Consider the following 21,166-nt stretch of genomic DNA (forward strand, 5'->3'; position numbering starts at 1 on the left):
TGAGCAAAGACTGGGGCTGGCATTGGAATAGGTCTTGGATATTTTTCAGTGTTTAGGAATGTTGGAGAACTGGTTTGTTCTTTTTCTTTGTACTTGCATCCCCTAAAGGAGCATAGATGAATAGTTAGGGCGCTAAAGGAATAATTCTTCTGCAAAATCTGAATTATGCTACTTCATAGGGATGTGGAGACTTAATTAATATTTTATGGAATCTGATCTTCAGATAATGAAATGAAAGTGCAACATACCCAATAGAAGATGACTGAAGCTCACATTGGAACACATATTTGTATTTTTTTTCTGGACTGTGTTCATTATATTCTAATAAGAAACATGGTATATAACGGAGGTCTGGGAAGCAAAGGCAGTCTCCAAATGCTTTTCATTTGGCCCCCAACAATAGCCCCCATCTGAAAAAATAATGGACACACCATTTTGTTCTACCAACACTTTATCCTGTACCAACAGAAAGTGAGGCATTGGCAAAAGGCTTTTTAACATACACACATCCATGTGAACAGCAAGAAAGTCTATAGTAGAACTCTCCTCTTAGTGTGTAGTTCAGATGCTCACTCCCATGTGTAAGCCAAGACACAAGACAATAGTGGTAAACAGATGTAGGTTGTTCCATAGCTTGTCTTCTCTGCTGCGGTATAACCCTATACAAGCTGATATCCCAAGTGTTCATCCTGCTTGAACTTAGAATTCCTTAACATGGAGGAAGTTTTCTCTCCTCTCTCTCCACCTCCAACGTTTAGTTCCACAAACAGATTATTTTATTCATGGTTTTTTCGCTTTTGTTTGTTGATTTTTTTGCACATCTGAAAGAATGTGCTGCCTGAATTAAAAACATCTAGGTAACAAGCGACACTGGGTAATAAAAAAACAAACCTTTGAAAGAATCTTAATCATCATAATGAACTGAATTTTCTGTCTTCCATCTCTTCCATGTTCAACAGTGATTTAGGAACCATATCTATAATACTGAATAGAAAACTGTCATTTGTAACTATTTATCAAGGATAAAGGTAAAGGGACCCCTGACCATTAGGTCCAGTCATGACCGACTCTGGGGTTGTGCGCTCATCTCGCATTATTGGCCGAGGGAGCCGGCGTATAGCTTCCAGGTCATGTGGCCAGCATGACAAAGCCACTTCTGGCGAACTAGAGCAGCACACGGAAACACTGTTTACCTTCCCGCTGTAGCAGTTCCTATTTATCTACTTGCATTTTGATGTGCTTTCGAACTGCTAGGTTGGCAGGAGCTGGGCCGAGCAACGGGAGCTCACCCCGTCACAGGGATTCGAACCGCCGACCTTCTGATCAGCAAGCCCTAGGCTCAGTGGTTTAACCCACAGCACCACCTGGGTCCCTTTATCAAGGATAGAGCTAGGTAAATGGCTACTTTGAGATTTCTCTGAGCATGTGTGTAGCAAGAGATACTATAGCCCAGGCATAGGCAAACTCTGGCCTTCCAGATGTTTTGGAACTACAATTCCCATCATCCCTAGCTAACAGGACCAGTGGTCAGGGATGATGGGAATTGTAGTCTCAAAACATCTGGAGGGCCGTAGTTTGCCTATGCCTGCTATAGCATTATCATATAAAGCTATGTGTAACGTCTTAAAATATGCAAGTTGTCTGTTATAGAAGTATCTGTAAACCTGACCGTGGTGATGCTTCTTAGCTACAATGGTTAGATTTTGGTTGGGATTTTGTTTTGCTTTGTTTTGAGTCTGGTCCCGAGTTTCTGGTAGGAGGTGAGGCAATGCTAATCTTGGCAGAAGAGAACAAAACCAAGTGAGTAATTAAGTGATGCAAGCCTTTGATTATTTTTCTCTCTCTCTCCTCTCTCTCTCTCTCTCTCTGGCACAGCTAGGCATTCCATTTGCAAGAGAAGGAACATTAGAAGAAACTGCTCAAGTTCTACGCAGGACGTTAAAAGAACTTCAGGAAGAGAAGACCTTTTTTTGCTCGGATTAAAGGGCATTATTTTTGAATCTCTCCTTTGCTCAGCTTCTAAAAAGCCAGTTGGCCTGAATCAGTATTCCAGCAAGAAACTACTGACAAGAAGAAGTGAGGGGATTGCTTTTTCTTTACTGGATCTTTTCTCTGTTGGATTTGGCTCATCAGTCTGAGAAGATTTAAAAAGAAAGGGAAGTTGTTTTTGTTTTTTCTTGTTTTGTATCCATTTTGAACACTTGCAATTTTATTATTTGCAAAGTGTTACCTGAATTATTATTATTGTTATACTAAAGGATGACACATAATCACAATGCTACTTGAAAGACCATGACTGCTTTTAGTTTGCCTTCCTCTTTTCAGCTATTATGACAGGTGTTTCTCTACATGTACTGTAGTTTTATATAGCAAAATTAGCAGCATTTGAAGAAAATTATGGTTTACTAAACCTTGATGCAATACAAATGAGAAATCTGGAGATAGAATTTAGTTTTAGTGTTATACAAGCTACTTCTGATTTTGAATCAAGGAAAAGACTTCGTGTACATAACATGCAGGTATAAAACCTTCCATATGATAAAGTCTGAAGTGTGAAAGATGTCTTGGAAGAGGAATTATTTTTCGGTGGGACGGGGCACTGTGCAAGGAATGTTCACTCCACGTAATACAACATCTATAGCACCTAGTAAAGGTCTCAGCAATGAGCCTGGACAGAACAGCTGTTTCTTGAATAGTGCATTACAGGTAAGAAATCTAAAAGAATGTGTGTCTTTTATATCTTTTATACATAGTTTTCCCTTATTTTTTGTGCTATGGATTATGGTGCTTCTGTGAGAACATCTAAACAGCAAAGCAACAACGTAAAAACTATCAAACCCTTCTATGAATTTATTTCCTCTTAATTCAGGGACCAGTCACTGGTACAATTATTGTTTCTTGTCTTGGATTTGTATGAATTCATTTAATTATTTTATGAGGTTAAAAGGTATTTCAGAGTGGTAACAAATGTTACTTCGAAATCACATACAATTGCAAGGCTGTCAGCAGTGGTTTGGATCTGACACTGGGTTGAGGTGAGACCCTATTGCACAATCTTCATGTAGGCTTTTCAAATCGGCTCCCATGTGAAAGTTGTGCCTGGGCACACCCTGTTCTTGTAAATGTAGTATGTTTTCACTGCTTTTAATTCTGAATTTTGAAATTGTTGTAACCCTCCCAAGGGCCTGCTGATGTAGGGTGCATAATATATAAATTGTGTAATAATAATAATTTTTTTAAGCAAGCGTTAGTTGGAATGTAATAATGTCAGGAAATGCCCCATTAGCTTGTGACAATTATTTATAATAGTCCTTTGGATTAATTACACAGTATGTTTAGAATAAGTTTAAGTGGTACCAGTTATTCTAATTTTATGAAAAGATTTCCTAAAGCATTTGATCTAATTGCTCAGGACTATGAAACTTTGGTAATAAAGCTAGGATAGACATACATCTGATTTTGTTTACACCAGAGATCGTTGGTACTAGTACAGGGTAACCGATAGAATTACTAAGTTTTATGAGAGCAAGTCATATTCTTTTTGATTGGAGTCAGAAATACGCATAAATATTCTTGTTCAGGTGTGATTGTTGTTATTAGTGGCATATCACTTTTGATTTTCCCTTACTGAGAGAGGCATGGAAAACTGTTGAGCAAGTAGTTCCAGGCAGTGTTGTGGATACACATGATGGCTCACTAAATCACATTGATAGCAAAACCGCAGGGTTTTGGGGTATATCTGTGTCTAGCTCGTGTGTTAAATGGAGTTCCTCTGAAGCTGAACATGTATCTGCTTATTTTTATTGAGGCAGCCAATTCCTCTTTTTTGCATGGTTGCCACTTTGAGACTGAAAAAACTTTATTTAGTAGTGGACCTGGAAAATATGTCAACCCTATTTAAAACTAGGTCCTTGACATGGGCACAGCTAGGATTTATGTTGGGGGGGGGGGAGAGAGAGAACTGATCTATCTGCGACAGAAATGGTCAATTAAGTATTTTTATTTATTTACTTGATGGGGGGAACTGCCCCCCCCCCAGCCCACTGGCCTATGCCCATGGTCCTTGATCAGTAGACCAGAGGAAAAGCTAGAAGAGGAAGTGTTAGTTTACTGTCTCATATTAAGAGGTACTCATTGTACTTCTGTTGCTTTATATGCAAACATCCGGGACATCAAGCTACATTTTTAAATACAGTCATACCTCGGTTTAAGTACGCTTTGGTTTGAGTACTTTCAGTTTAAGTACTCCGCAGACCCATCTGGAACGGATTAATCCACTTTCCATTACTTTCGATGGGAAAGTTCGCTTCAGGTTAAGCACGCTTCAGGTTAAGTACGGACTTCCAGAAGCAATTACACCCATACTTCGGGTTAAGTACGCTTCAGGTTGAGTACTCTGTGGACCCGTCTGGAACAGATTAATCCACTTTCCATTACTTTTAATGGGAAAGTTCGCTTCAGGTTAAGTACGCTTCAGTTTAAGTACTCCGCGGTCTGCCTGGAACGGATTAATCCACTTTCCATTACTTTCAGTGGGAAAGTTTGCTTCAGGTTAAGTACGCTTCAGGTTATGTATAGAATTCCGGAACCAATTGTGTACTTAAACCGAGGTACCACTTTAGTTATACTTAGGTTTTCTATCTTTTAAATATGAAAATTATTTCTAACAGTAAGCTGGCAGTGAAGAGGAGATAAACTACACTTTAGTAGTTAGAATTTATACCAGACCTAGAATTTGGTCATATCCAAAATATAGAACCATTATTATGTTATAAACTGCAGAGAGAACTTTAATCTTCTACTTAGTCAGTGAAATGATAAAAGCCCTTAATTGGTTAGATGCTATGAAGGGCCTGTAGCTCAATTTTAGAGCATAACTGCCTTGCGTGAAGGTTCCAAGTTCAATCTTCGGCGTCTTTACTAGTCCTATCTAGAGATGCCAATCAGAAACCGCGGAGATCCATTGCCAATCAGTGTAGACAATACTGAGCTAAATGGACCAGTAATTGTGACTTGGTATAATGGAGCATCCTGTGCATGTTCATAAAATTAGTTTATTAAAGTTATTATTTTAAGAGCCATCTCTTATTTTTTTAGGATCATCCCTTGCTGTAGATAATGGGAGCCTATATAAAATACAATATGACTACCCTAATTTGAACTGCTCCCCAGATCCAATATTATGGGATGCTTTAATATAAAAAAAAGAATTTATTGAGCCTTTAAACATTTGACTATCTTGGTAAAGAAATTCAGATCCAAACAATAACTAAAGCTTTATAATTAAAAGAAGATGAAGAAGACATTGTCCAGGCTTTAATACATTGCATTATTATTAAACTTTCACACAACCAAATTAGCATTTAAAGATATTAAAAATAAGATCAGTTTGATAGTGAACTTTCTAGCAATTTTGAAACAAAATGGGGCCACCAAAAAGTATAAGTTTGTACACTAAAAGAAAACGAAAGAAACTTGAGCTTCCATGACCTATGGAATGTTGTGAGTATGAATATAAGAATATTCTACATGGGTAATCCATATAATTGTTTGGAGAAAAGCTTCTGGTTTTAACTTCTGCCTTTGCTGCTACTTTGTTCTGGGCTGGAGGTGGAGAAAAAACATGCTGCTGGCAATTACATCTCTAAATTCCTAGATTTTTTCATTATTTTCTATAGGCAACTCTCATTTCCATCTGGGGAGAGAAAAAAGCGGTAAAGGAAAAAAGAAGTCAGGCAGACTAAGACTAGCAATGAGTCTAGCAATTAGGTTTGTGGTTTAGGGCAGTTGAGCCATGGAAGTTGAAGGTATCAGTTAAAAACAGAAAATGAAGGAAGAGAGGGAAAGTTGACATGCTTGAGCGTTAAGCACACACACAATTAAATATATACCCACACCGATAGCTGATATACAGTGGTACCTCGCTAGACGAATGCCTCACAAGACGAAAAACTCGCAAAACGAAAGCGTTTTGTGATTTCAATGGAGAGAGACTCACAAGACGAAGTTTCCTATGGCGTGCTTCGCAAGACGAATTTTTTCGTCCCATAGGGTGCATCGCAAGATGACCCCCCCCCCCCCCGTCTTGCAAGGCACCCTATGGGGAACCGCACTTCAATGTGTTCCTATGGGAACCGCTTCGCAAAATGAATTTTTCGCTATACAAAGCGACTTGTGGGACGAATTAATTCGTCTAGCGAGGCACCACTGTACAGGCAACTCCCCACTTGTACGTGACCATGCATACATGTAGTGCTGGAAATCCGGAAGTGGCTAGTGGGGAGACCCTCCCCAGAGCCTGAAGAGGACATCCTTTTCGGGCTTTGGAGAGCATCTCCACACGAGCCAGAGGCACAGTGGGGCTTTGTTGAGGCTGCTCAGCCTCCCACTTAACACTTGACATGTACTTTTCCTGCATGTCAGCTGAAGAGCCTCAACAAAGCCCCACTGTGCATCCAGCTCATGACAAGACCCGCCCCAAATCTTGAATAGGGTATCCTCTTTGGTCTCCAGGATGGTCTCCTTCTGAGCCACAAGGACTCAACAGAGTGCTGCCCACTTACATACATTTCACTTATGCAGTCAGGGCTTGGAACGTAACCCTGTGATGGAGAGACACCTTTGTAGCACCGGGTGGAGGAAGAAGGTTTTAAGAGGGTGATGGGGGGGGGGGAGGTGCCAACTTCAAAAAGCTCTACAAGTCCCCTGTTGCATGCTGGCTGGGACCATGAAGAAGAACATTCCTAATAGTGGCTGGATATATAGTGTAGTATTTTGCTGCAGCTCCATTGCTGCCAAGACTAGTAGCCAGTGGTAGATCCATACTCTCTGAATTGGTCTAATTGTTTTTCCCACATCATGCATAATTTTATACAATTCTATTGTATTGCACCTTAGTTGTCTTTATTAAAAAGAAACTAAAAGGCACCGGTCCCTTCTCCCTTCTAAATTGGGAAACAATGGTTACCAGGTTTTGAAGAAACCAGGATTTTACAGCAAATTCCAGCCATGGTTTATGATCCTAGCTTGTTATGAATCCAGTAACCATAGTTTCCTCGTTCTCATGAAACGGGAAACTATGGTTAATTTAAAAAAACCCTATGACTTACTGTGGCCTGCTTAAAAGAGATTAGAAAAGGCTTGAGGACAGAACAAGTGGGCAAAAGGCTCATATAAATAAAGTGGCTGAATAAAGTGAGGAATGTGTTTGAAATATATTAGGAATACTCATATTACCTAGTTTATTCTGATAAAGCATACCTCTTTCAATCCTGGATCTTACCCCCTTTTATCTTTTACTCTTTTAATTTTTATTCTCTGGAACAAATTGATTGGTAGAACATGAGGCTTTCAATCTCAGGATCGTGGGTTTGAGCCCCATGTGGAGCAAAAGATTCCTGCATTGCAGGGGTTGGACTAGATGACCCACATGGTCCCTTCCACCTCTACAAATCTATGATTCTATGATACTAACTCAAACATTGGGATAGAGATAGATAAGGTTAAAAAAATGCTAATCTCCAGATTAGATTTATCCCAAAGGTACTTAGACGCTGTTGATGAATTTATTATCTGTCTAATTTTAGCCAGAGATTCTATCTAAGACATTCTGAAATGGATAAATTAAAAATCACATTTTTCTTCTTTGCTTTACAGGTTCTCTGGCATCTGGATATATTTCGACGTAGTTTTCGACAACTTACAACACACAAGTGTATGGGAGATTCTTGTATATTTTGTGCTCTCAAAGTGAGTAATTTTTCAGTTCAGTTCAGATTTAGATGAAAAAGTAAGTGCATATTAGCTGCACCTTCATTCACTGAAGATTCTTAACCTGCCCTTCCTCCAGTCAGGAGCTCAGAGAAGCTAATGACTGATAGATAAACAATCATACAAAATGCCATTTAAACAACAAAAGTCATAATAATGTTGTAGCAGTATTTCAAGGCCTCACTTTACTTTCAAGATATACTTTGGTCAGACTGAAGTGAAGCCATGAGATAGAACTTTGTGAAGTGCTTCAATTTATGGACTATAACTCAGGTTTCTCCAGCAAGAAATTCCCCTGCTGTGATTTTTTCCATGTGATTTTCCCATTCATGTGAATATAAATTCACATTCTGCAAGAGTTAATTTGTGTCTTACTGCTCATATGCTTTCGCCTACATTGAGTGTTGTCGGTCAGAACCTGTCATACCTGCTCATATCAAAATATTGTAGCTTTCATAATCTGAGCTGCAATCTTAAATCTCTGCCTTGGAAAAACAACCGTGAGTGGTTGTGATGCATGAATCAAGGCTCCTACCTGCTTTCAGGCCAGCTGTCTTAGTGACTGTAGGATGCAGAAGTGCTGCCTTGAGACTAGAACAATTTTCTGATCTATTATTCATTTTGATGTCTGTTGTGCGCAGTCCTTGCTTTCTTTATTCATCTAATGTATGACTTTGGTTTGGAGTTTGTTTATCTCTGCTCAGGGAAAGGGGGGGGGGGTTGGAATTGGTCTGTGGTACTAAGCAGGCCACAAAGAGTTTGTTTGCCTTCCAGGGATTGTAGTGCCAGGATGTAGGACAGAGGGTGTTTTGTTGTTGGTGGAGAAGAATGCAGCATTGATTTGTACATTCTTCTAGAGCTTCTGTATTAGAAGTTTTTCATATGTAACAAAAGCAGGAAGAATTAACTTTCTGGGCAGAACGGGTGTTTTCTGAGGTGAAAGCTGAGACACACAGTGTTTGGACTGACATTAGGGACAAGAAATGTACTGTTCTAATTTTAGTAGGTAAGTCCATATTGAGCAAGCAAAATAAATTATGTACATCTATACAGATCTACTTACATTGCCAAAGCTGTGTTCTGGTTTCCGAGACTCCTGGCGCCACTGCCAACTTGTTCTTTCAAAATGTCCTCTTGTTAGGGTAGACACTCCCTCTGTTCCAGGATTGGGGAGCATGTGGCCCTCCAGATGTTGTTAGACTCCAATTCCCATCCAGAATGACCAGTGGCCAAAGATGGTTGGAGTTTTCATAGAATCATAGAGTTGGAAGTGACCACAGGGATCATCTAGTACAACACCCTGTGATGCGGGACTCTTGCCCCATGTGCGGCTCAAACCCACAGCCCTGAGAAGTTGTAGCCCAGGAGCATCTGGAGAGCCACAGCTTTCCTGTTCTGTGTGTAATCATACATACATACATTCATTCATTCACTAACATTCATACAGTACACGGAAACACATGTCATTAAGGCAGACTTACACACGTTCTTCTCATTTATGGAGCAGGATAAACACACACATTCTTTTAAGGAACGAGATACATACCTGTATGTATGACTGGATTAGTAGGCATTCTCTCCTTCAGTCAAAGGGTGTATTGTTACAGGCCACCCAAATCTGTATCAAGCGGTGCACATGATCCCAAGGGTCTTGGCGCTTAGCCAGGGTTTGTGTTTCCTTTGCAAAATTAGGCACAACAGAGGCTATAGTGTCTTTATGATATATGGTTTAGTTACACGTATATGCAACCTGAAGCTTTAATTGGAGGGGCCCACAGCAGCAGCACCCCAAAGCGTGCCAGCTTACTCCATAGTCGCAGCATCAGGATCTTTTCTCTGCAGCCTTTCTTGCTCTGCATGGCACATCCCACCTTAACTGTTCCTCTCTGCTTCCTGGTTACATCCTTTCCCTGAACTAAGCCTTCTTTGTCTACAGAGGAAGGGAGGCTCCATTCATTTGCACTCTAACACCTATTTCTTTTGAGGCTTTGAACTCCTAATGGTTAATCCCCCCCAAGACTATTTTTGCTTGACTTCATTAACACTTGTTGATTTGACTAAGATTACAATGTCCTATGCACAACCCAGGAAGTGTGCCTAGAATACACACTATGCTTCCTTAGGTTTTAGCCCCTAGATAGTATGACTCAGTTTTTAACACAAGCTTAATTAAACACCTCAAGTCACCCCCTCACTTAATTGGCTTTTGATACTTAGCTTAATTGCACACTTAAATTTGTGAGTCTAGCTATCACTTCTTAAATTCCTGAGTCTGGAGACTACCGTATTTTTCCATGTGCAAGACGACCTTTTTTTCTGAAATTGGGGGGGGGTCATCTTATACACGTGTTAATATGGTAAGTAATTGAGGGCTGGGGCTGCTTACAAAAGAAGCTCAACAACTGTTGTTGCAATTTCCCAAAGAAAGCTCAACAACTTCCTTAATTTATTAATTTATTAATTTTGGTCTCCCAAAAAGGGGGTCATCTTATACACGGGGTCGTGTTATACATGAAAAAAATATGGTAGCTTTTACCACACCAAACCTTAATTATATCATGGCACCAGGCCAAATTCATAACATTATTAAGGCTTAACGTTTTTATTTTCCTTGCTTTTTAGGTCATACACAGGTGTCATTTTAGGAAAGTAGGTTTGTGAAAGAAGGGTGAATGCCTCTTTTAAGATGATGCTCTCTGCTTTCCTAGTTTAGTCTCTTGCCAAGCCTCCTTTTTCCTAATCTACACTTTAAGTATTTATTATTTATTCCACCCTCCGAAGTTAGCAAACCGGCATATCACGACTCTGCTTTATGCAGACAACATGGTAATACTATCTAGAACCCCTGTAGGGCTTAGACGAGCATTAAGAAAATTTGCTGCCTAGTGCGAGATGGAATGCCTCAAAATAAATTACCAGAAGACCAAAATTCTTGCTTTTGGGGGAAAAAACCAAAGCTTAGAAACTGGAATTTTCAAGGCCAAAATTTAGAACAAGTCTTGAATTATAAATATTTAGGAATGGCAGTCCAAGCATCAGGATCCAACAAAATTCATACTAACTCAAATGGGTGTGCTGGAGAAAGATCTGCAAATGATATTCTTAATTTTTTTAGAACTCAAGGTGGTTTTTACATCCCCGCGGCACTAAAATTATACAAAGCCAAAACGCTGGCACAGCTCCTTTACGGATCCTTTCTGGGTCCGCCTCCCTCCTCGTTCATTCCCCTTGAAAGAGTGCAATCCAAACTCCTCAGAGCCCTTCTACAAGTTCCCTGATGTGTTTCAAATGCATGGGTCAGACTAGAAACAGGGATGATGAAAGTTGAAGCTCATATCAGTCTAACATCAATATATAAGTGGCTAACTTTGAAACTGCTCCCCCGAGGAATAGCCCCATTGATTCAGAGCGACCAGTTTCAGTCTCGCTGGCAGACAGCAGTTCTAAATACTCTCCAGAAACTGGACCTTGCCCCCCAAACCCTCATAACTATGGGCCTGGGCCAAGCTAGATCCGTGGTTAGGCAAAGAATCATGGACATAGAGAGACAACAGGACTGTACAAGGGTTCCCAATTATAAACTCATAGAAAATGGGAGATACGTAGCTGCTCCAGCAACATATCTCTTATTTCCTCGCATCCAGAAATGCAAGAAGGGCTTTCACTCTTGCTAGAAGCTTGGCCTTGCCCTCACCGGTTCTTGAAGGCTCCTATGGAAGAGTCCCGTATGCACAGAGACTTTGCGCCTGCCCGTTAGGGGAAATAGGAAGCCCCGAACATACGGTATATTTTTTAGATGTCCTTTTTATGCTGAGATTCGTAGAGAAACCATCAACCCTTTGCTGAAGATGCTTGCCGAACTACCAGACAAGTCTAAACTTAATCCTCTCCTCATAGGCAAAGATCACAAGACGACCTGGCTGGTAGCCAGATTCTGTGCCCAGATCTGTAGGCACCGATCATCCCCTAGAATAAAATAGCTTACTAGGGAAAAGCTGAAGTCCCCTTTTGGGGCGCCTTAGGATCAATTTTTGTGGTAGCCCAAATCTCAGCCGTACGGATGTATATATATATATATCAATTTTAACTCATGAGCTATTGCTGCAATCTTTTAAATGTATCTTTTATCTTTATGAATGCTGTCACTATTGTGTTATATGAGCTGGTCTTTGACCGTAATAAGTTATTATTATTATTTATATTTCTTGTTGGAAAATGCCCTGGGTGCCCCTGCAGCCCCCGAACTCACTGTTCTTCCTAAAGGAGCCCAGATATTGTCTAGTGTGCAAATTCCCTGCGCTTCTAGAAGCTAGGCTTGCTCCATATTAGTAAATAGGCAGCTCTAAAGGTTAACAGGGAAATTTCATTGGACTGGGAAACCCAGCCAGATGGGCGGGGTATAAATAATAAAATATTATTATTATTACAATGATCGTAAAGGTAAAGGGACCCCTGACCATTAGGTCCAGTCGTGACCGACTCTGGGGTTGCGCGCTCATCTCGCATTATTGGCCGAGGGAGCCGGCGTATAGCTTCCAGGTCATGTGGCCAGCATGACAAAGCCGCTTCTGGCAAACCAGAGCAGCACATGGAAACGCCATTTACCTTCCCGCTGTAGCGGTTCCTATTTATCTACTTGCATTTTGACGTGCTTTTGAACTGCTAGGTTGGCAGGAGCTGGGACCAAGCAACGGGAGCTCACCCCGTCACAGGGATTCGAACCGCCGACCTTCTGATCAGCAAGCCCTAGGCTCAGTGGTTTAACCACAGCGCCACCTGGGTCCTTCTACCTCGGCTCCAACATTTTGTTCAAGATCCTTGCATAAAATATTAACTTCCATCCAGTGATCCTTTAATATTATTTTCAAACGTAAATAAAACTACCAGTAAGCATTATTAGAATTAGACATCCTAAGAGTTATTTTCTGGTTCCATTTCCCTAATCCTAATTCTGTTTTCAAAATTAAGCACAATCCGTTAGGACCTTTAATTTCCATTTTTATGTGTAATGGGAGTTTTTCTGAATACAAATCATGAGTCATGGGTGAGGAAGGAGCTTAAAAAGGCACTTTTCAACGTTCATTAAAAAAATCAAATCATACAATAAAGCAATACTATGATCATTGTAATAATAATAATTGCATGTTTTTGGAATAGGTAAAGAAAATGTTGAAACTGATTTTTGCCAGCTAGGAAGATTTTGTGATGCTTAGGAGACAGTCCTCCACAAGATTTCATTAGTCTTACGGTTAGAAGCCAATTAGCATCATAGGAAGTTAATTGCTCATTTAGAAAGGTAGATATTATTGCAAACTGGAAGAAGACAGTGTCCCTAAGGTCACTAACACGAAGAAGCTTTGAGTTAGTTGTAATGGAAAGTGGATTGGAATATTTCTAGCCGCAGATGAAAGCAAATGGGGTTGCTTTTAGTAGTAAAACATTTTTAAAAGGAATATACCAGGGTTAAAATGGATAGAATAATTTAAACCATTTGAGACAAAAAAAAAAGTATCAAAGTACCAGCAATCAGCAAACAAGTGGGTCTAAGACTTGTAAGCCATACATGACTGGGGTGTAGTAGTTAAAGTGCCAAACTAGGATTGGAGAAGCTCAGTCTACAACAACAACAACAATTTATTTGTACCCCGCCCATCTGGCTGAGTCTCCCCAGCCACTCTGGGCGGCTCCCAATCGAGTCCACCATGAAGCTTGTTCAACTAGACACAATCTCTCAGCCTAACTTATCTCACATTGGGGCCTTTCCTGTTGCATCCCCTTGCACACCTGAAAATTTTCTCCTGGCTGTTGGAACCCTTTGCAGCAGAATGGAGTCCAGTGCAAGGAGGTGCAGTCAAATCCCCTATACTGTATGTGTTTCAGATGCTGATGTCTTTTTTATGCCAGTCAGATGCCTAACTCTTACAGGCAAGTCAGGAACCTATAAATGATCACCTGTTTGCCATATCTTAAGGACATTGAAGCCTGGTTGTTTATAGGGTTGTTACCAAAAATATATGCAAAATGTTCTGTGCAGTACCATCCATGGCAGTAATCTCTGATGTCTGGATTTGGGGATGGTATGCTGGTACAGGCTAGTAAACACTAATTTAGCATGAGCATGCGAACAAAAAGTGGGATAAAAGTAAAACATGTAGCTAAGATGCCAAAAGCAGGAAAAGAGTGAAAGTGTGAGTCTGTAATTCGTATCAAGGTTTTCATATATGACATGATAACATGACAGATACTGGTAATTGGATTCACTTTGTGTAAATGTACACTCACTTAAGACGTCGTGTCTTTTCCCGCAGAAATAATGTGAGTTCATGTAAAAGTTGACCTTTAACTTTCCTCCTATCCTAGGGTATCTTTAACCAGTTTCAGTGCAGCAGTGAGAAAGTGTTGCCATCTGATGCACTTCGTAGTGCACTTGCAAAGACTTTTCAAGATGAACAGCGTTTCCAGTTGGGCATCATGGATGATGCTGCCGAATGCTTTGTGAGTATGACTTCTGTGGAATAGTTGAAAATTCTTTCAGGAAAGAATGCCTTGCCTTGCTAAGCACAAACTAGCAGATAAAATCCCCATAGTTTCAAATGGGAAGTGGTGTTTTTTCCATATTATTAATAAGTATTTTACAGCAGAGGTAGTAGTGAGGAACACTGAGCTGCTTCTAGTGAGACACTTAGGTAGGCTATACAGTGTAATAGTGAAGATAATACTGTTGCAAAAGCAGGCGAATTTAACAACTGTTTTAACTCATCTAAACAGCTGCGTGTTTGTGAATAAGACTGTGAGAAAAGCCACAGTTTTGGACTTAAATGGTATCATTAAATTCTACTAAGAATATAGTTTAGCCTTTACTGCTTAAGTAGAAGCTTAATTTTAAAATTTCAGATGTTTGAAGAATCTCTTACATAAATCCTTCAAATGTCCATTGTTCTAGAAACAATGATGTCAGCTGTTAAGAGAGTGATCTTTCTTGAATTCAGAGACACTATTGTGGTAGTACTGGCCAAGTCATTGTGTTAATTTTACCAGGAAGAGAAAATGTTACATCTGGCATAATCTAATGTCTCTGCTTTGTGCCTAGTGGGTTGCATCTGCTCCCCGATTTTGTTATTTTGGATGATTCCCACCACTTAACACCTGCCACCATATTTACCCTTTTCTTAAAAAACAACAACTACTTAAGGTTTTGAGGTACATTATTTATTTTGTTTGGAGTGTCAGTGTTTTGCATATCCGTGTTTCCTCGGGCTTTTGGTGCATGGTACCCAGACTTAATCAAACTGGGAAATCTTAGTTGATATGGCTCCTGTTTCTCTGTGATCTTGGCTAGGTTTGTGAAGCTGCCTTTCTATATCTGATGGTGAAAAGGGGGAAGTAATATTAATTGGCCGTCACTTCCATATTGCGTACCCATACTCACAATAGTAAAAGAATATGTCATAACTGGTTATATAAAAACCCACTTGTGATGTTCTGTAGCTAAAACTGGAAAAGGATATGAACTCAAGACTTGCCAAGCCAGCATATAGGTGCTAACAAATACAGTATACAGTTTGTGATATTTGCTAGCGTTGCAAGCTGGTAGGCTGGCATAAAGGTTGTGGATGGAGAATGCAAATAGGTTCCCACTTAAACCTTATAACAACTTCATTACTTTACTTTCTTTCCTTAAAAGGTATGTCAATACTACTTAAGCCAATATTATATGTACTTGAAAAATCACTGAACAAAAGATAATAACATTATCTCAGGTCAGTGAGCAGAAAGCTAGGCTCTGCCTGTCACCCTTTGTCAGCCCACTATTTAGATGCTGTTTTCTCCTTCAGCCAAACCACTGACATTTGAATATTTGTCAAAATTAATAATGGCAAAAACCTGAAGATTTGGTGTAACATCCAATATGGATGGAATACAGGGTAGCTTTCTGAGTTACATTAACTCATTCTTGACATTTGCTGTCAAGCTCCTAAATTCTTAAATAAATTTAGAATACTTAAAAGGTACATCCCACCTGACCCTAAAATGTCATTTCATTATTTGAAATTGTTTAATAATTCTTATTTTTATTTCCTCTCTCCCTGGTTGCAGGAAAACCTCTTAATGCGGATTCACTTTCACATTGCAGATGAATCTAAAGAAGACATCTGTACTGCCCCACACTGCATTTCACACCAAAAGTTTGCAATGACCCTATTTGAGCAGGTATGGAACAACATAACCATCCCAAACCAATTCAATCCTGTGATGCGGAAATGTGCATGAGAAACTGTTTTCAGTTTTGACTACTGACAGTTTTTATTTCTCTGATTTAGTGTGTTTGTACCAGTTGTGGTGCCACCTCTGACCCATTGCCCTTTATCCAGATGGTACATTATATCTCAACCACTTCACTCTGGTGAGTCTCAGTTCTTTGCAATGGAAAAGAAAAGGAAAAAATTCCCTTTGTGTCAGGACAATATATGTTATCTATATTATTGATAATTAGCCCCCAATTCATGATATAATAATACTTTTCAGATATTTTTATTTATATTATAAAAGCATTTGTATACCTCCTTTTGGCTCTCAAGAGGACGCCCCTCCTTGTGTTTTACAGCACTAAAATTATAAGAGGAGCTTGCTGTATCAGGCCCATCTAGTCCAGCATTCTCACAATGACTGACTTGCAAGGAAACTTGCAAGCAGGATTTAAGCACTCTCCCCTCTTGTGGTTTCCAGCAACTGGTATTCAGAAGCATTGCTGCCTCAAACTGTGGACGCAGAGCAATAGCCATCATGGCTAACAGCCATAGATAGCTCTCTCCTCCCAGGAATTTGTCTAATCCTTTTAAAAAGCCATCTCGGTTGTCTTTTAAAAGCCATCCCTCCTGTGGGAAGGAGTTCCATGGTTTAACTACTATGCCTATGTGTGAAGAAGTGCTTTAGACAATTAGAATTAAAATTTTAAAAAATATGAAAACCAGAGGAAAAATGAGATAATTTTTACACTGCATGATATGATTTGATTAAATATGCAAATTAAACAACACATGGACAAGAATATATGCAACATATATTGCAATATGGTGTAGACAAGCAGGCACTGCTCATTAGCTCACTTCTATTATTCTGTGTTTTCCAAGTTGATTTATTGAACAATTCATTGAACTGGTTTACTGTAATCGCTTCATTATTATGTTCCGTAAAATAATATGTTTAGTATTTTACACACACCCCCGTGGCCCATTTTTTTTGTCAGTCGTCTCATGTTTTATTATTTATGTGTGTGCAATTTTGTAACAGTAAAATGATAAATAAATAAAATATAACAAACAGAGAGCATTAAATCAAGCTAACAAAACAAAGCTGCAAGCAGGTAGGAATTAAAATCAAAGGCATGGCAAATTAAGAAGACTAATCACCTGCCTAAAAACCATTATTGAGGAGACTTGTCTCTTGGGAGGGAGTTCCATAGCTGAGGGGCTGCAATAGAGTACCTGATCTTTTTTACATTTTAATTGGCACAAATATGGCTTTGAGTATTTTAGAAAAGGCAGCATAAATATAGGAAAGAAAATGCTTAAAACAATGTGTTATAAGTATTCATCCTCGAGGAGCTTTTTACTGTATGTTTGCATGACTAACAAGTTCCTTTCTGATCAAATTACAGTAGTAACTAATCTCTTCCCTTTCTCTGTTACTGTAGTCTTCCAATCGACATTAAATGTAAGCTCTTTGGGGGAAAGGATCTGTCCTCCTTGCATAACTTGTTTTCTAAAGCTGTGTGTATTCTGAAGCTTTTATCCAAATATTATATTGCAAGAAATGCACACAAAAAGTTGGGTATAAAATCTTAAGAGATTTCAATTAGTTTTCAACATTTGTAGGATGTGGAGGAGCAGGATAGTGTATCCAACACAGGGCAGTGAGCCAGCCCTTAAAGTTCCAATTCTTCACTGCTAAAAGCATCGCTCAGATGCACATTAGATTCTGAATCATATGTTGCCCGTGCACATCTCTCTGTTCAGCTTGTGAGTTTGATTTTTAAGCTGAGACCCTGTACTTCTACACCAGATCTTAGGATACATACGCTTTATTAAAGTATTGATCACAGACAAAAGTCTAACGTTTTTAATTCTTGCTCTATACATTTCCCCCCTCAACTTAAAGCAATCAGGCAATTTGCATGCTGGAAAGACGAGAGAAACCCACTCCAGATATGTTTGGAGAGCTGCTACAAAATGCCAGCACCATGGGGGACTTGAGAAACTGTCCGGTGTGTATATGCTGTTTTCCTTTAATAGAAGCAGTAGACTAAATGGTATCTACTGAAATCTGTATCTACCTGTATCTAATTGTAGAATCCGCCGTGTCTTAATTCATCAGCATACTTAGAAATAGTAGAAAATATTGCTGGTTCACTCCAAAGACTGATTTCATAATGGAAATTGTACAAGTTTGTGTATGACTGTCAATTGTCAATATTGTCAATGTTCTAACTGGGTGAGGTTTTCTGACTCCCTCCTTGTTTTATATTGTCAGTTTACTTAAACTCACTGTGAGTGCTTCCAGACAAAGAAACTTGCACCACCTGCACTCGTATTTACTTTGTGAATCAGTTACATTTCAAGCCCTTTCTGTCTTAGAGCAATATCTTTAGGGTGGAAAGAGGTCAGGAGATGAGAGGATACTAAACAACAGCATTAATTCAAGTTTTAGTTAACCTGGGACTTTATCTGTTACTCTTTTTCAGAGCAACTGTGGGGAAAAGATTCGCATTCGTCGTGTGCTGATGAACTCTCCCCAGATCATCACTATTGGGCTGGTGTGGGACTCTGATCACTCTGATCTGGCTGAGGATGTAATTCACAGCCTGGGCACCTGTCTTAAACTGGGAGATGTAAGTCCAGTCCAGTCCAGATGTATAGTATGGCAATACTGTATGTCTCTTGTCCTTTTTTGTTTTTTTTATGCCAGTGATGTCAAATTTTTGTTCCTTTTTACTATCAAATGGACTGCATGGGCTAGATTTAAGGTTGAGCTAAATAGTTAACTTCCTTTCTTTTCTTTTTAAAAAGAAAAAATATATAATGACCTTTCAGTAGTTTTTAGATAAATGTAATTTTCATACAAAAGACAGTACAATTTTTGCTTTTCCCTCTCCTTTTTTAAAAGCTTTTCTTCAGAGTAACTGATGACAGAGCAAAACAATGTGAACTGTATTTGGTTGGAATGATCTGTTACTATGGAAAACATTACTCTACCTTCTTCTTCCAAACAAAGATCCGCAAGTGGATGTACTTTGATGATGCTCATGTTAAAGAGGTAAGAAAATTAGATTTGTTTATTTGCAAGTCCAGTAAAGAGGTTTGGGTGTTTGTGAGAATGTGGGTCTGTTTTGTTTTTCCTAAAGATTTTTAGATCATTTTATGATGGGTTTTCACATTTCAGCTCATACTTGCTTCACCTCATGCAACTTGTTCTTGTACAGCTTTCATTAATTTCCAGGGATCTCGTGCTAGAAACGTGCAAGGTAAGCTGTGCTCATTGCTTCTAAAAGTGTCACTCAGTAGGAAGGCACTTTATTTTTGAGAGCAGAGGCTGGTGTTCATGTAACAGCTGATATATGGAGGGCATTTTAAATCACTTCATGCGGTGGCTCTCCATGTAGTGAATGGTTACAGATTATTATTCTAGGGACAACTGCATATCATTTGAATAAAACAGAAATGGGCTGCCTTCCTATATATAACAATATGTGTTCTGGCCCGTATATCTAGAGAGCTGTGCAGGGCAAAGGCAGGTTCTTATAGAAATGTGATCACTTAAAAAGGAAAAATAATGCTGAGTGTGAGGGGAGGGTACCAGAGAAACATGGAGGGGAGCAGAAAAAATAGGAGGAGGCTTACTTAACCACACCTTCCTTTTGACTATATACAATGGATGCTCTTTCTGATATATATTTGGTTGTGTGATATATGGGTGCTGTTTCTTTCTAAGTTTGCATTGTCCATTGCTGAAATTGTTCCTGGCTGGCTGTGCTGCTTGTGTCTACATTTCAAATACCTGTGGACTTGTATACAGCACAGCTACCAATGCCTGGTATCATGGCACTTGGTGCATTGCTCAGAGTGCAACGTCTGGGTTACTTGTTTGCCTTCCTGCATCTGGTTGGAACCCTTCAGTTTATAAGCTTTATGTCTTATTCCCTTCTTCTCAGGTGTTTCTGTACAGCTGTCTTTTGCAAAGCTTGTAGCTGAATGAATCATAAATAGCTTATGTAGTTCACCCATCAGTGGCCTGTCCCAGCTGGTTCCCCATTCTTGTTCTTTCTGCAAAATGAAATACAGCAGACTGCAGCAGATGTTGGCTAGTGCAAACATGCCGTCATTTAAGCATGCTGTTTCCTAATTAGAAGTTCTTCTCTCTTGCTGCTCTGGATGAAGCACTTGCCATGAAATCCATCATTTTGAACAAACAGTTCATTTTTATATTCTCTGTGGTTCTCATCTTCTGTTCCTACTTATCAAAAGCCAAAAAGTAACAAAAGGAACCATCCTATTGCAATGTGAATATGCACAACCCCTAAAGGAGGAACTTTACCTCCTTATTTTTGGTTGTCTTTCTCTGCCGTAAAATATCTGTATTTAAAAAAACATCCCTGTGCAAGGAGAAAATGTATTTTAAGGTGCTTGATTCAGTGCATGTCTGTGAAGTACAGGTGGTGACCATTTTGCATGGGGGTTCCGTTCTTGGCCCCCGTGTGCATCGGCGGAGTGTACCAAAGCCTGCCCCCCCCTGTTCTGCCCCCACCCCCTGTTCTGCTCTCTTCTGGGTCCAAAAGGACCTGCACATCAATTGGACATGTGTGTAATGGTCACCACCTGTACGAAACAGATTAGTGGTTATTGCAATGCTTAGAATGCTACAGTGGAACCTCGGTTTATGAACACCTCGGTTTATGAATTTTCGGTTTATGAACGCCGCGGACCCATCTGGAACGGATTAATTCATTTTACATTACTTTCAATGGGAAAGTTTGCTTCAGTTTATGAACGCTTCAGTTTATGAACAGACTTCCGGAACCAATTACACCCATGCTTCAGTTTATGAACGCTTCAGTTTAAGTACTCCGCGGACCCGTCTGGAACGGATTAATCCACTTTCCATTACTTTCAATGGGAAAGTTTGCTTCAGTTTATGAACGCTTACTCCGTGGACCGTCTGGAATGGATTAATTCACTTTCCATTACTTTCAATGGGAAAGTTCGCTTCAGTTTATGAACAGACTTCCGGAACCAATTGTGTTCATAAACCGAGGTACCACTGTACTTGTATTTTGCATGCTGTACAAATCCTTTTCTGTATATTCATTCTGATGGACATCAACCCTTTGATCTTGAAAGTA

General features: G+C 39.6%; 1 protein-coding gene across 10 annotated transcripts in view; it reads left to right on the plus strand.

Moving 5' to 3' along the window:
* Positions 1–21,166, plus strand: part of USP54 (ubiquitin specific peptidase 54) — a 93,818-nt gene that overhangs the window by 40,561 nt on the left and 32,091 nt on the right. For 7 of the 10 annotated variants that reach the window (XR_009557644.1, XR_009557645.1, XM_060275069.1 and 4 more), the window contains 8 exons: positions 1,876–2,706; positions 7,657–7,749; positions 14,131–14,265; positions 15,868–15,981; positions 16,092–16,174; positions 17,929–18,034; positions 18,512–18,658; positions 18,934–19,083. Coding sequence is in view for 8 of the 10 variants with exons in the window: in XM_060275069.1 (XP_060131052.1) it covers positions 2,560–2,706; positions 7,657–7,749; positions 14,131–14,265; positions 15,868–15,981; positions 16,092–16,174; positions 17,929–18,034; positions 18,512–18,658; positions 18,934–19,083 (975 nt within the window). In the remaining 2 variants the exon portion in view is untranslated. The remainder of the gene's footprint in view (positions 1–1,875; positions 2,707–7,656; positions 7,750–14,130; positions 14,266–15,867; positions 15,982–16,091; positions 16,175–17,928; positions 18,035–18,511; positions 18,659–18,933; positions 19,084–21,166) is intronic. The other 3 variants (XM_035137683.2, XM_035137684.2, XM_035137685.2) reach the window with 1 other exon arrangement.

Source organism: Zootoca vivipara, chromosome 5 (genome assembly GCF_963506605.1).
Source record: "Zootoca vivipara chromosome 5, rZooViv1.1, whole genome shotgun sequence".
In the NCBI taxonomy this organism is placed as follows: domain Eukaryota; kingdom Metazoa; phylum Chordata; class Lepidosauria; order Squamata; family Lacertidae; genus Zootoca; species Zootoca vivipara.